Source organism: Fukomys damarensis, unplaced genomic scaffold (genome assembly GCF_012274545.1).
Source record: "Fukomys damarensis isolate Sample0158 unplaced genomic scaffold, DMR_v1.0_HiC HiC_scaffold_27, whole genome shotgun sequence".
Lineage (NCBI taxonomy): Eukaryota > Metazoa > Chordata > Mammalia > Rodentia > Bathyergidae > Fukomys > Fukomys damarensis.
In genome coordinates this window covers 5,558,811-5,572,256 of record NW_022900939.1, presented here as the reverse complement: position 1 = coordinate 5,572,256, position 13,446 = coordinate 5,558,811, and the positions used below count along the sequence as shown (strand labels likewise).

Below are 13,446 nucleotides of genomic sequence, written 5' to 3'. Positions count from 1 at the left end.
AAAATAATGAAACACATGTTTAAAATGAATCCTGGCCCTGGTCCTGAGATAGGGATTATAGCCTTTCTTTTGTAGAAGAGGAAAAGGAGGCTTAGAGAAGCTAAGTTTTGGGCCAGAGGTCACAAAGCTGATAGGAGGCCTGGATCTCAACCGTGTTTTCTACTGTGTCATGCTGCTGCTGAGAGTTAGCTTGCGTTTTGTTTTTTTTTCTTTTCTTATTTTTTTTGGCAGAGGGGACCGGGGATTGAACTCGGGTCCTTGCGCTTGCAAGGCAGGCCACCGAACCGCTGAGCTAAATCCCCGGCCCTTGTTTTGTTTTATTTTAAGAAATAGTGTACAGGTGATGCCTGGTACCAAAAATAAAAAAGGAAATCGTGTACAGAGACTGTGGAGTAAAGATAATCCCGAAGGGAAAGTGGAGGGCTGAGTTGTGAGGCAGTAGTGTCGGGCAGGATTATCAGGTTCAGCCCCAGAGGCAAACAGCAGGAGAAGCAGGGTACGGGCCTGGCCTGGCGCTCGGGTGCTCAGTTGACTGGTCCTCAGCAGCTGTCCTGTCACCTTGTCTCTCCAGGGTAAAGCCCACAGCCTGAAGCCAAAGGAGAAGCTAGCGGGCAGCCCGGTGCGCTGTTCCGAGGACGTAAGCCAGCGAGTCTATCTCTACGAGGGACTCCTAGGTGAGACACCACGCGGCAGGCCTCCAGACCGGATCAAAGCTGGGTTCAGCCAGAGCAGAGGGCGCTGCTCGATGGTAGCTGCTTGGCTTTTGTGCTCTCGGTGCTGATGCCAGATGTATTGCATTTTTCTGTCAGAAGCACTTCCCTGTGGGGCCTAGAATAAGCAGTGGGTAGAAACTAGATGAGAGTGAGCTTCGGCGTTATTAATCAACAGCCGCTGTCTTTCTGTCTTCCTTTCTTCCTTTTCTTGCTACCGTGGTCCTTCCTGCTCCACATTGGCAGGAAGGGACAAAGGATCGATGTGGGACCAGTTAGAGGATGCTGCTATGGAGACCTTTTCTATAAGTAACCACCTCTCTGTGTGCTGTGTTCATGCTGCCTTGGGGAGGGACTGGGCCTCTCTTGGAGGCATCTGGGGCTGGGTAGAGAGGTTCCTGCTTTCTTTCCCTGGAATTTGGAATGACTCCCTTTTATCCGGAGTCTACTCTGTTTTCATTTGGGAGCTGTAGTCCTTCAGTGTTAAATAAGCCCCTAAAAAGAACCTTGTTCTGCACAGGCAAAGAGCGTTCTACTCTGTGGGACCAAATGCAGTTCTGGGAAGACGCGTTCTTAGACGCTGTGATGTTGGAGAGAGAAGGGCTGGGGATGGACCAGGGGCCCCAGGAAATGATTGACAGGTACGGGGCTTGGGGCCCTTCTGCAGACTCCGCCTCCTTCCAGTCCGTCCCGTGGCCTCACGGCAGAGCTCACTCGCGCCGGGTCTTCCCCTAGGTACCTGTCCCTGGGAGACCATGACCGGAAGCGCCTGGAGGACGACGAGGACCGCTTGCTGGCCACGCTCTTGCACAACCTCGTGTCCTACATGCTGCTGATGAAGGTGGTCCTAGGTTCCCTAGTCCAGCTGCTGCTGCTAGAGGACAAGGCTCGGTCCCCCTGCCTGAGTTCTGGGCCACTGGGGAAGCTTTAAGGCGCCTTATGGGACCCTCTTCCTGATCCAAAGTCTAAGGCTGTGCTGGCCCGTGCGAGAGCCTTTTAACTGTGGTTGCCAGGTTATGAAAGTTGAAAAGTAAATGATCGTTCCACACTATTTGTTTACTTTAAATTTTATATGGGCTCTCTCTACCAAGTAGTATTAGAAGTCAGCACAGCTCCCCATAGAATCCAGTGAATTATTTTGACATTTTTTCCCCCCAGTACCGGGGATTGAACTCAGGACGTTGTGCTTTTGAGGCAGGTGTGGTGCCACTGAGCTAAATCCCTGGCACTTATCTAGTGAGTTATTATTGTTATTATTTTTTTGCAGTAGTAGATCCTAAAACCCTAGAAGATTTGCTCAGAATTTAGTTTTCACTACCAGCCCTTATCATCTTTTGGAAGAGCTCCCATTACCAAAGTAATGGTGAGTTCTAGTGTGATGTGGTGATGCTTGGGTTGGCTGCAGCCGTGGGAGAAGTACATTGCCAAACAGAAGAGTCTTAGTCTGAAATGCAGACGTTGTTCAGGAGTGGTGGGTAGAAGGGAGTTGTTTTGAAGCCACGGGCTGTGGCGCATGCCTGCAGTCCCAGCACTTGCCAGCTGAGGCAGGAGGGTCACGAGTTTGAGTCCTACCCAGGCAGTTTAGTCCCTGTCTCAAAATAAAAAATAGAAAAAGGCTGGGGATGGAGCTCAGTGGTAGAGCATCCCAGGGTTCAATCTCCCAGTATCATTAAAAAAGAGAAAGAGGGAGAGAGAGACAGAGACAGAGTGCTGTTTTGAGAAGGAGCCCGAGTTCCTCCTGCTGTCCTCCCAGCCTCCCTAAGTGTGAAGCATCTGTGTGCAGTTGAGTCCCAGTGTCACACTCAGTCACTGTTTCTGCGTGGCACTCTGAGGAGCCAGTGGGCAGATACGCCCGTGTTGCTTGGGGTGGGGAGGAGGCGAGGCCCAGCCCCGTCCCCAGCACGCTGGCGTGTGTGCCCCTGTGACTGCTCTCCGTGTCCCAAGACCAGGTCTTCCAGACCCCACTCCTCCCGGGTAGAAGGAAGCTTGCTGGTCCCTCCTCTCGTCTCCGCCTCCGCTGAGAGGGGAGCCAGGCCCTACCAAGACTCTCGCTCCGGCCTTCTAGGTGAGCAAGAATGACATCCGGAAGAAGGTGCGGCGCCTGATGGGGAAGTCCCACATCGGGCTCCTGTACAGCCAGCAGATCAACGAGGTGCTTGACCAGCTGGCAACCCTGGTGAGCGGGGCGGCCCTCCGCGGGCTCCCTCCCCTGTGCGAAGCTGCTGTGCCTGGGCTATGTCGCCATGTGCGAGGTCACCCAGTTATGAGAATGAGGCTTTAGCCCCTCTGTTCCACGCTGGGGCCCAGGATTAAAACTGTCCCAGTGCGGCAACTTTGCTGTGTGACCTGTGCAGCCCAATGTGAAAACTTTTCACAACGACCCTGAAATGCCCCTCACAGCTTGCATTTGCACCGGTGCCGCCAGAGCAGCTGTGTGCCTGCCGGCCCGGCCTCACGCACACGGCCCCTGTGTGAAACAACACCAGCCTCCTTTCGAAAGTCCCAGATGAAGCAGCGAACCCCTCGCCTGAGTGAGACTCTGGCCACTCTGATACTCTGTGACAAAATCAGAATTATATGCAAAGTAGCATTTCTGCCACCCTCCAAGGATGATGAGTGTTTTGAGGAAAAGCGATTTGAGTTGCAAGGTGACCCATTACCATTGTTCATGGAACGCGTTATTTTTACTTGAAAGAATAGCTAACAGGGCCGGGGATTTAGCTCAGTGCTGCCATTGCCTGCCTCACAAGCGCATGCACCAGAGCTTGATCCCCAGTACCAAAAAGAAATAACAGGCTGCAACTGTCCAGAGTTGGGTGTTCAGCAGACATTTTCTCTGAAGTTTAAATGGAGTTGTGCCAGTTGTAAGGAAATACTGGACAGTATTTTTTGCCAGTGATAAAATTTAAGCATTACAAAATGAGAATTTTAAGATTTTTAGTCTTGAAGCTTTGTAATATTTTAAGACTTTTCTGATGATCTTGGTGATCATATCAGTGAATGGGATTTTTTTTTTTTTACATTGTATGAGATAGGTCAACATTTGGAAGTGTTTTCCAAATACAGTGATATTACAGATTCAAGTATGGATAAAGATCCACTCAAAATGTAAAATAGAGCCAGGTGTGGTAGCGCACACCGGTAATCCCAGCAGTTGGGAGGCTGAGGCAGGAGGATCTCTGTGAGTTCGAGACCAGTCTGGGCTACACAGTGAGTTCTAGGTCAGTGTCAACTACATAGTGAGACCCTGTCTTAAAAAAAACAACCAACCAAACAAACAAAATGTAAAATAGACAAATGGTTTTTGTTGTTGTTGTTGTTGTTGTTGTTGTTGTTGTTGTTTTGTGGTACCAGGGATTGAACTTGGAACCTTGCACTTGCAAGACAAGCAATGGAACCACACTAAGCTAAATCCCCAATCCCTAGATAATTGGTTTTAATGTAACAGTAGCACATATTCACTGATTTGCACCTTACAACTAATTTTAAGATTAATGCTACTTTTTGAGCATTGTTGTAGTGTTAAAGAAGAATATGCATTTTATCTGGAAAAGCTATTAAAACCCTCCACTTTCTAAATGCCTATCTGTAGGGTCAGAGTCTCACTATGTAGTTGAGTCTAACCTGGAACTCACTTTGCAGCCCAGGCTGGTCTCGAACTCCCAGTGATCCTTCTGCCTCAGCCTCCCTAGTGCTGGGATTATAGGCGTGCGCCACCACGCCCAGCAGTATAGAGTCAGATTTTCTTCCTGCTTTAACCAAAGTAACAGATTGCACCAAAATGAATGCAAAAACAGATGAGAGGGCCAGGGATTTAGCTCAGTGGTTCCACCCCCTTCCTCAAGCGCAAGGTCCCAAATTCAATCCTGGTGGTACCAAAAAAAAAAAAAGAGAGAGAGAGAAAGCAGCTGTTTTACAAAGCCAAACGTTAGAATGTTGCACTTTTCATTTTTTGTTATTAGGAGAAAACGTATTTTATAAAAGTGTGTTACTTATACTACTGTGTAATCGTTAATGAGTTATTTAAAAGTGAATCACTAGGGACGGGGAAAAAAATAAAGGTGAATCACTAGCCATGTTTAACATTCTTAGTATAGTAAGTATAAATACAACTCCATAAACAAAAAGCTTTTCGGGATCCTCCGTAATTTTTAAGAAGCACAGGGATCCTGAGACCAGCAAGTCCTTGAACGCTCACCTCCCTGGTGGCCAGCAGATGAGGCTGTGCAAGCAGCTGGTGTGGATTTCATTGCAGAGCTGGGGATTTGGGGCCCGGAGCTGTGCGTCAGGGTGGTTTGTAAGTGTCCCTGACAATCTCTTTCCTCAGAATGGACGTGACCTCTGCATCCGGGCCAGTGGCAGCCGTCACATGAAGAAGCAGACGTTTGTGGTCCACGCAGGGACAGACACCAGCGGAGATCTCTTTTTCATGGAGGTGGGTGCTGGTTCTTTCACAGGAAACTTTGAGAGACACGAGGGTGCCAAAGTAGTTTTCCCATTGATCTTGTTCTTCCTCACGATCGGTTATCGTGTCAGGTTGCCCAGTGACCGGAACCAACGATTCCTAGTTTCTTTCCTGTGTGTACTGAGTGGGTGCCCACTCACTGCCCACAGGCCAGGGTGACAGGAAGTGGTGTGCACTGGGGGGCGCTCCCTTGGGGCTGAGCACTTTTACTGGTTTCCTTTGTACTTCTAGTGGATTTTGATGCCAACAGTAATTTAGGAAAGTGAATTCGTTTTCCCCTGTCCGAGGGAAAGCTAGCACATTGTATGCAATGGTCTGTACTTTGTTTTATTCATCACACATTGTCCTCGTGATCCTTTATAACAAACAAAAAAGCTTGCTCCTCACTGTGGTTACACGTACTCCACTGTGAGCTGTGCCTAGGATCCCAACAATATGAAATTCAAGATATGACAAAATAAATTCCATATATACACACACACACACACACACACACATATATATATATATATACACACACACATATCCTTCCTTGCCGCTGGTCAGTGCTCCACGAACCGCTCCGTGTAATTTTCTGCGTGTGTGGTCAGTGAAAATTCCCGGAAGGGGCACCGCTGGGCCACAGTAACCCTGGCCCCAGTGCCATTGTTTTGTTAAATTGACTCCTTTATCCTGAGGAGCATCTCCCATGCTGCACTGCCCTGCTTGCTGTCCCTCCTTGGTGTCCTTGACATGTTTCTGTCGCTTGTATTTCCTGTAAACTAGTAGATCAATCGGGAGGAGCGGTTGTTTTCAGAATCCATAACTGGGTGAGAATGCTTCCAGTAGAGCAGTAAGTAGCCTGCTGTCTCTTTACTTCTGGGCCTCATAGAGCTGTCTCTGTCCTGGTGGTTGTGGGCAGATCGAACCACTGTAAAGTCCTCAGTTGTCTGTCTGCCTCTCTTTGTTTTTCTTTTCCCTCACTGAGTTTATTGGTACATTTTAGGGATACAGTACAGTTACATTCATCATTGGGATCTTGTGCCTTTACACGACAGGTCTTGGTTCTCATTTTTCCCCTTGTCCCTGCCCTCCCTTCACCCCCTCCTCCCCTCCCCATTTACAAACACTTTATTTCCATTTTTTCATTTTCTCTGCCTCTCTTTGTTTTGTTTGGCAGTACTAGAAACTAAACCCAGGAGCTTTATACTGAATTAAATTTTTTAAAAATACTTTATTTCAAGATAGGGTCTTGGAAAGTTGCCCAGGCTAGGCTTGAGCTTGCCATCCTCTCGCCTCGGCCTCCCAGCATGCTGGGATGACAGGCGTGCACCACCATGCCTGGCTCCACACACGGCCTGTGAGCAGGTGTTTGACCAAGCACAGGACAGTGGTTGTCTCGGGTGGTTGAGCAGGGCAGCATTTCGCCTCTGGGAGGAGTCATATACGGGTCGGTGTTTCTCAGAGCTGAAAGCTGACTCAGGAATGTGCGTTCCATAGGGGTGGCGGGTGATTCTCACACTTCCCTTTTCTTTTTTCAGAATCTATCCAGAGACTCCTTAAAATGTAGAGCTTCAACCCCAGGCTAAATCTCTGGAGTGTGGGGTTGGACCCCTTCCCTCTTAGCTTCCTGCCATGGCAACTCGAGTGTCCCTGACATCGTGTATAATGGGCATCTTTCCGTCTTTTACAAGGCATTATTTGGATGTACCATAATTGTCTAACTAATACCTGATGCTGTTTTGGGGGGATTTTTAAATATTGCTTCATTGAATATTCTTCAACATATATCTTTGTATACCAACGTGAGAGTGTTTTATAGGGTATATTCCTAGGCATGAAATTTCCACATCAAGCTTATATACATTTAAAGTTTTGGTAGCTTCTGCCAAACTGCAGTCCCAAACCCCATACCAGTTTCCACTTGGCCCATCAGTGTAGGCAAGTACGGCCTGTGGTCAGCGTTTCTCTAGCCTAGAAATCTGCGCCCCTCTCCTTTACTGATGTTCCCAAAGGCACGGGGCAGTAGAAGTGGAAGGAGTAGGAGTCTCTCCACTTGGAGAAAACCTGCTCTGGAACTCATTTCCATTCCCACTCTGATACTGTGGCCCTCTCCTCAGAAGGCTGTGAGGACTCCAGTAATCTTTTATGGAGTCGCTTAGAGCTGGTAGTCTTGTGTATTCATTTCTCGTTGGCCTAGTGTTTGCCAGGCACTGTTGGCTTGGGGATTGCAGCGGCGAGTTTCCTGGACAGCTGCTTTGCCCATCTTGAACTGGAGTACCGCTGGCGAAGTCTGGTGATCAAACAAGAGTGGGGTTGGGCCAGGGATTTAGCTCAGCGGTTCTGCCACCTGCCTTGCAGGCTCAAGGACCCGAGTTCGATCCCTGGAACAACAACAACAAAAAAGAGTGGGGTGAGGGGTTAGGGCCTTGTGAGGAGAGATGTTTGATGTCCGGGGGTTGTGGATGCCCCTGTGAAGGAAGAGTGAGTCGACGGTTGTGGCGCGGGCATTCTGGGGGTCCTCAAGGTGGAGCTAGTGGCTCCGTGATGCAGCAAGAGGGAAAGGAAGTAGTGTGTGTCTCGCTCGTTTCTGGCTTGGGCAGCTGCATGGATGATGGTGCTGTTGACGCCAGTAGGCCCGGAGGAGGCTCTGCCCAGGACCAGATGGTGTGCTCAGACGTGGACAAGTGAGTGCCTGGGGCTGCACGTGAGACAGACGGGGAGAGAGGGCTCGTTAGGGAAATTAAGAACCATCATAGTCCTACTAAGAATTATGTCTCATATCATAATTATGTTGGCTTATTTATTTATTTATGTTTTTCTCTTTTTTTTGAGGTACCGGGGGGTCGAACTCAGGACCTTGGGCTTTTGAGGCAGGCCGCCAGCACCACTGAGCTAAATCCCCAGCCCTGTTGGCTTTTTTTAAAAAACAGAGTCTTACTATGTAGCACAGGCTGGCTTTGAACTCACAGGGATCCTCCTACCTCAGCCCCTCCTAAGTGCTGGGATTCTTGGCATGAGCCATCGTGCCCAGCATAATTATACTAGGGTGCTTTCTATGTTCCTGGTTTTATGCACATTAGGTCGACAGAGTCTTGCTAAGTTGGGGGGCTCATACTTGCAATCCTCCTGCCTCAGCCTCCCCAAGTGTTGGGCTTACAGGTGTGTGCCACCATGCCCAGCTTTGCACATTAAGATTTGTATGCGTAGTCCTCACAGTGACCCCATGTGTCACTGTTACGATCCTGCCTTGCACACGAAGGAATGTAGGCAGATGAACTTGGTCAGGGTGACAGCTCAGGGGCAGCTAGAGCTGGAACTAAACCCAAGCGCTTGGGACTGGGGCTGTAGCTCGGTGGTAGCACACTTGAACACTTGCCTGGCATGTGCGAGGCTCTGGGTTTGAACCCCAGCACCGCAGAGGCCTCCAGTCCAGGACACTCTAGGGGGCTGAGGCAGGAAGGTGGCAAGTTTGGGTCCTGCCTAGGTGACCCCGTTAGCCCCTGCTTCTGACTGGTGTGCCTGAGCGTCCCTGTGAGCATGGGTAAACCGTCTAGAAGGAGGGGAAGAGGTCTTTGCTTTTTCACTTGCTTCATCCTTGTAGAATGGTTTCTGTGCAGTAAGCATCGTTTGGGTTTCTCTTTTGTAATTTATTAACATGTTTTTATAGCAGTCGGACAGAGTCAGGATGAGAAAATGCCGAGGCTCCTTGTTTCTCCTTGGCTGAGTGCCCTGATTCCTCTGGTATCTGTCAGGGGCTGTTTCCTACACAGGTGGAAGGTGGGGACTGAGTGGCTTCTCAGGATGCCTGTCCGTCCTGTCGGGACCTCGTTTCTCCCCAGGGTGTCCCTGGAGGGAGGGGTCCAGCCTTCGGTTTGCAGCTGCACACAGGGAGACAGGGCAGGAAGCCTGCCTGGGGCCCCCGGACCCGTCGCCCCTCTCCCATGGGACACTGGATGAGGCCCGAGGCTTGGAGGCCGGCGGGCCAAGCCGCTGAAGGCTTTTCGTGTGTGCACAGGTGTGTGATGACTGCGTGGTGCTGCGCAGCAACATCGGGGCGGTGTACGAGCGCTGGTGGTACGAGAAGCTCATCAACATGACCTACTGTCCCAAGACCAAGGTCTTGTGCTTGTGGCGCAGAAATGGGTCTGAGACACAGCTCAACAAATTCTATACTAAGAAGGTACCTGGGGTCTGTGGCTCGGGGAGCGGGTGAGCACTAAAGGCCAAGTGCTGAGCTGGGCGTGATGGCGCACGCCTATATCTGGCCTAGCACTCAGGAGGCTGAGGCAGGAGAATGGCTGTGAGTTTGAGGCCAGCCTGGGCTACATAGTGAGTTCAAAGACTGGCCTGAATTTCGTGTAGTCAGACACTGTCTCAAAAAAGACTAAAGAAGAAAAAATAGCCAAGGGCTTAATTTCTGGCTGGGAAGTTTAAAATATCCACATCTGGAGCCGCTCCTTGGTCTCCAGCCGTATTGGGGGGCGGGACCCACAGAGCTGCCCTCCTGTCTCCCCGCAGTGCCGGGAGCTGTACTACTGTGTGAAGGACAGCATGGAGCGTGCTGCCGCCCGCCAGCAGCGCATCAAGCCCGGTGAGGGTGGCAGTCCCGCGTGGCTTCCTTCATGCCATGCTGGGCCTGGCTGGAAGGTGGGTCACGGGTGGGCATCCTGCCTCGCCGGGAGCTGACCCCTCCGCTCCCTGCAGGGCCCGAGCTGGGCGGCGAGTTCCCCGTGCAGGACATGAAGACTGGCGAGGGTGGCTTGCTGCAGGTCACCCTGGAAGGGATCAACCTCAAGTTCATGCACAACCAGGTAGGTACAGTGGGGCCTGCTGTCCCAGTAGGGACCAAGGCCAGGCCCCTGGTGCGTCCCAGGGCATTGAGGGCTGCAGGGAGAGCGGACAGAGCAGAGGGAGGGCTCGGCGACCTGGGCGAGACAGCGTGCTCCGGGGTGGGAGCTGGGGAGCGAGGCGGTGGCTGCCGCCACCCGTTACTCACGCAGTGTGAGTGGGAGCGTCTCGCCGGCCGCTGCACCTCTGCCGTGTGTCCAGGGTTGCTTCGCTTGGTGGCGTGGCCGGAGAGCCTGAGGGCTGGTCTCGGTGCGCGTGCGCACTGTCTGTCCTGTGCAGTGTGCGTGTGCTTGCCTTCCCTTCTGCTCACTCTTCCTGGTCCCCTCCTTTAAGTCCCACTCCGTGCCCTGCTGACAGGCCCCGCGCCCCTTGCTGTGACGGCGGGGGGCGGCAGGATCACCCTTGCCTCGCTGTGGCTCCGCCTACACGCTGACTCTCCTCTTGGTCTTCTAACGCAGTTACTTTTTCTCTTGTGGACATTCTTTAAGCTGACGCCCTCTAAGGCCAGCGCGTCTTCCCAGGTCCGTTCCCGGCTCTGCCTCTTCACACAAGTGCCTTTCTCCCCTCCCCAGGCCCTGTTCCTCTCCCGAGGCGCTGAGCCTGCCCAGTGTGATGTCCCCAGGCCCTGGCCAGGCAGCAGATCCCCAGGGCCCAGGACCCCCGACTATACCGGGCTTTCTCCCCCCAGCTGTCCAGCTCAGCCCCTCTTTCAGCATCTCCTAGGCAGGTTCGGTGTCGCAGGAGCCTGAGGGCTTCTGGTCCAGGGCCTTAGGTGGCGGCCGGAGGAGGGTTACCCGGGCACTGTGCGAGACCACAGAGCTCTGGCCCTGTTTTGGCGGTGTGGCCTCCCGTTCCAGCAGCAGCCTTTACTCCACTGCCCCTGGCCGCCTCCAGCCTCCTGGTCCTGCCCTCGGCAGTCCCCGGGCTGGCTGACCCGGCACATGGGGAGGGCCGGCCTAGAGAGGCAGCTCCAAGAGAGCAGGCGAGGCTGACTTCCGGTCTGACTCAGTCCGCCAAGGCCTGGGGTCGGGCTCCGCCCCAGCAGGCTAATGGGGTGCAGGTGGCTCAGGACCCTCCTGGTGGAGTTAAGCAGTCAGTGATAACAGATGGGAAACGCAGGCTGGAGTCAGGGCATGTTCTGATTGGGAGCTCGGTTTCGTTATTTATGGGCAAATAAACTTTCTGGTCCTGCCTCCGGGGCGACACTAGGCTGCCACAGCCCAGGGGAAAGTGCTAGGGCCAGCGTCAGGAGACCCGAGTCAGTGCTCAGCCAGGGGTGCTGCCGTGGTTACCCCACACGCGCCAGATGTGAGGTCCAGGAGCCTGTGCCACGGAAGAGGCTGCACTGCCCACCCCCAGGACAGTGAGGGGAGCTTTGCCGTGCCAGCCCTCTGCGCCGGAGGAGGATGCATAGAAGGGCCACACGGAGGGGGCGAGTCAGCCGGGACCCCGGGCACTGTGTCCTGTGGGCACCGCCCTGGGCAGAGGGACGGCAGGCAGCCCAGGCCAGCAGCGGGGCTGCGGGTGGGTACGGCCATTGAAACTAACACCTTCGTTTCTCTCCCATGCTTTCTCCTCCGGCCAGGAGCGGAAGGTACATGCCCTTTCTGCTGTCTTCGCTTCCTAGCGCTTTTGGTTGTGTGTGTGTGGAACCTCTGCCCCCAGGAGCTAGGCTTCCTGTGCCAGGTGGGGCTGGACCGGGAGAGTGGGCTCTGCGGGCAGGAGCGGGGCCTCTGGGCCTTACCCCGCCCTCCCTCCCTCTCTTGCAGGTTTTCATAGAGCTGAATCACATTAAAAAGTGCAATACAGTTCGAGGCGTCTTTGTCCTGGAGGAATTTGGTAATTACACTATTTTGCTCTTAGGTCTGGACTCTCATGGCAGTAACTCAAACCTTGGAGCTCCAGAGCAGGGCTAGGGGCAGGGCGAAGAGGTACTGCAGAGAGGACAGGAGGAGCAGGAGAGGCAGGGAGCTCGGGAGAGGAGAGGCGGGCAGGAGAGGACCAGACAGCGCACAGCACAGGAGGGCGCGGTCGCGGGGCAGGGCCCGCCGTGTCCACGTCGCCCAGCCCCGACATGGCTCTGTCCCTGCTGGCCTGTGCCAGAGGGGTGCGTGGGTGTCCGCGCTGGCAGACTGAGGGCCAGAGATCCGGGGCCTCAGACGGAAGGGGCTGAGCCAGGCTCCCCGGCCTTGCGGCGGCACTCAGGAGGGGTCCTCGGCCGGGCTTGGGGTGGCTGCTGTGTTTGTGCTTCATTCTCTTGCGCCCTCGTCACTGCTATGAAAACCTTCGTTCTCCAGCAGGTAAAGCGACTCCGGCTCGTGCTCCCTCCCCAGGCCCTGCCGGGTGGGGTCCTGCCAGCCCCGCTCACACTGTCACTCCGTCCGTCTCCTCCTCTCTGTCCCTTCCCGCCCCGCTGGCTCCCTAGTTCCGGGCTCTGTCCCCATTGTGCGCCCTCTGGTGCTGCGGAGGACACTGGGGCTCTTCCAGCTCAGGACAGAGGGCCAGGCTTGCTCTACCTTGGAGGAGTTCACTGCCCGCTAACCCGAGTCCCCAAATTCTCCCTCCCAGGGTCAGAAGAAGGTGTGGCCAGCTCTCATCCTCCCTCTTCTGTCCCCTCTCCCTGTCTTACGAGGCCACACCATGGCCGGCCTGGGGGCCCCACTCCTTCGTCTGGCCACGCAGAGCCCCTGCATGGTGGGCCGGGGTGGCCCCTTGGCTTGCACCCCGGGCTGTGGACGTGTGTACCTGCTGGCGCCCCCCGCCCTGGTGCTGTCCTCCTGTGTCCTGCTTGGTGTGTCTGCTCCGGAGCCCTCTGACGCTCTCCCTCACACAGCCAGGCGCGGGCTGCTCCTGCCGCTCGCTCGCTCGCTCGGGGAAGGACACGGCCGTGGCCGATGGGTTTAGTGTCCCGTGGCTCCCCGCCCAGGGCTGGGAGGAAGAGGAACCGTGGGCTATGATGGCCGAGTTCTCCCGGCTCAGTGGGGCGGGCACAGGCTAGCGGCCACTGTCTTGCCCGCCACTGCTCCCCAGGTCCTGGATGGTGGCGGTGCCCAGGCTGCGGAAAGGACTCCGCCTGACAGAAGCCTCCGGTGGGCTCTGTCCTGTCGCGGCCTGAGTGGCTGTAGGCACTGGCAAGGCTGCAGAGGGGACGGGGCCCGTGCCGGGCGCTGCCACCTGGGGAAGCATGGCACTGCTGCTCTTAGTTTTGAACTTTCTGTTTTGTCTCTTGCCCGTCCGGTTTTAGTTCCTGAAATTAAAGAAGTGGTGAGCCACAAGTACAAGACACCAATGGTGAGTGTGTCGGGGCGCCCAGGGAGCTACGCACAGGCAGAGGGGGGCCCTTGCCCTTGTGGGGACCTGGCCCAGAGCGGAGGTGGAACTGAAGCTGCAGCGCGCCCACCCTGCACCCTGCGGCCGAGGCCTGGCCTGGCTCCCTCACCC

General features: G+C 54.2%; 1 protein-coding gene across 16 annotated transcripts in view; it reads left to right on the top strand.

Moving 5' to 3' along the window:
- Madd (MAP kinase activating death domain) overlaps positions 1-13,344 on the top strand; it is a 34,954-nt gene extending 21,610 nt beyond the window's left edge. For 15 of the 16 annotated variants that reach the window (XM_033756445.1, XM_033756444.1, XM_033756443.1 and 12 more), the window contains 10 exons: positions 572-674; positions 957-1,019; positions 1,231-1,351; positions 1,446-1,551; positions 2,776-2,886; positions 5,038-5,145; positions 9,173-9,337; positions 9,676-9,748; positions 9,862-9,968; positions 13,250-13,344. In XM_033756445.1, the coding sequence (XP_033612336.1) occupies positions 572-674; positions 957-1,019; positions 1,231-1,351; positions 1,446-1,551; positions 2,776-2,886; positions 5,038-5,145; positions 9,173-9,337; positions 9,676-9,748; positions 9,862-9,968; positions 13,250-13,273 (981 nt within the window). In that variant the 3' untranslated portion in view covers positions 13,274-13,344. The remainder of the gene's footprint in view (positions 1-571; positions 675-956; positions 1,020-1,230; positions 1,352-1,445; positions 1,552-2,775; positions 2,887-5,037; positions 5,146-9,172; positions 9,338-9,675; positions 9,749-9,861; positions 9,969-13,249) is intronic. The other variant, XM_010612436.3, reaches the window with a different exon arrangement.
- The last annotated feature ends 102 nt before the right edge of the window (positions 13,345-13,446 follow it).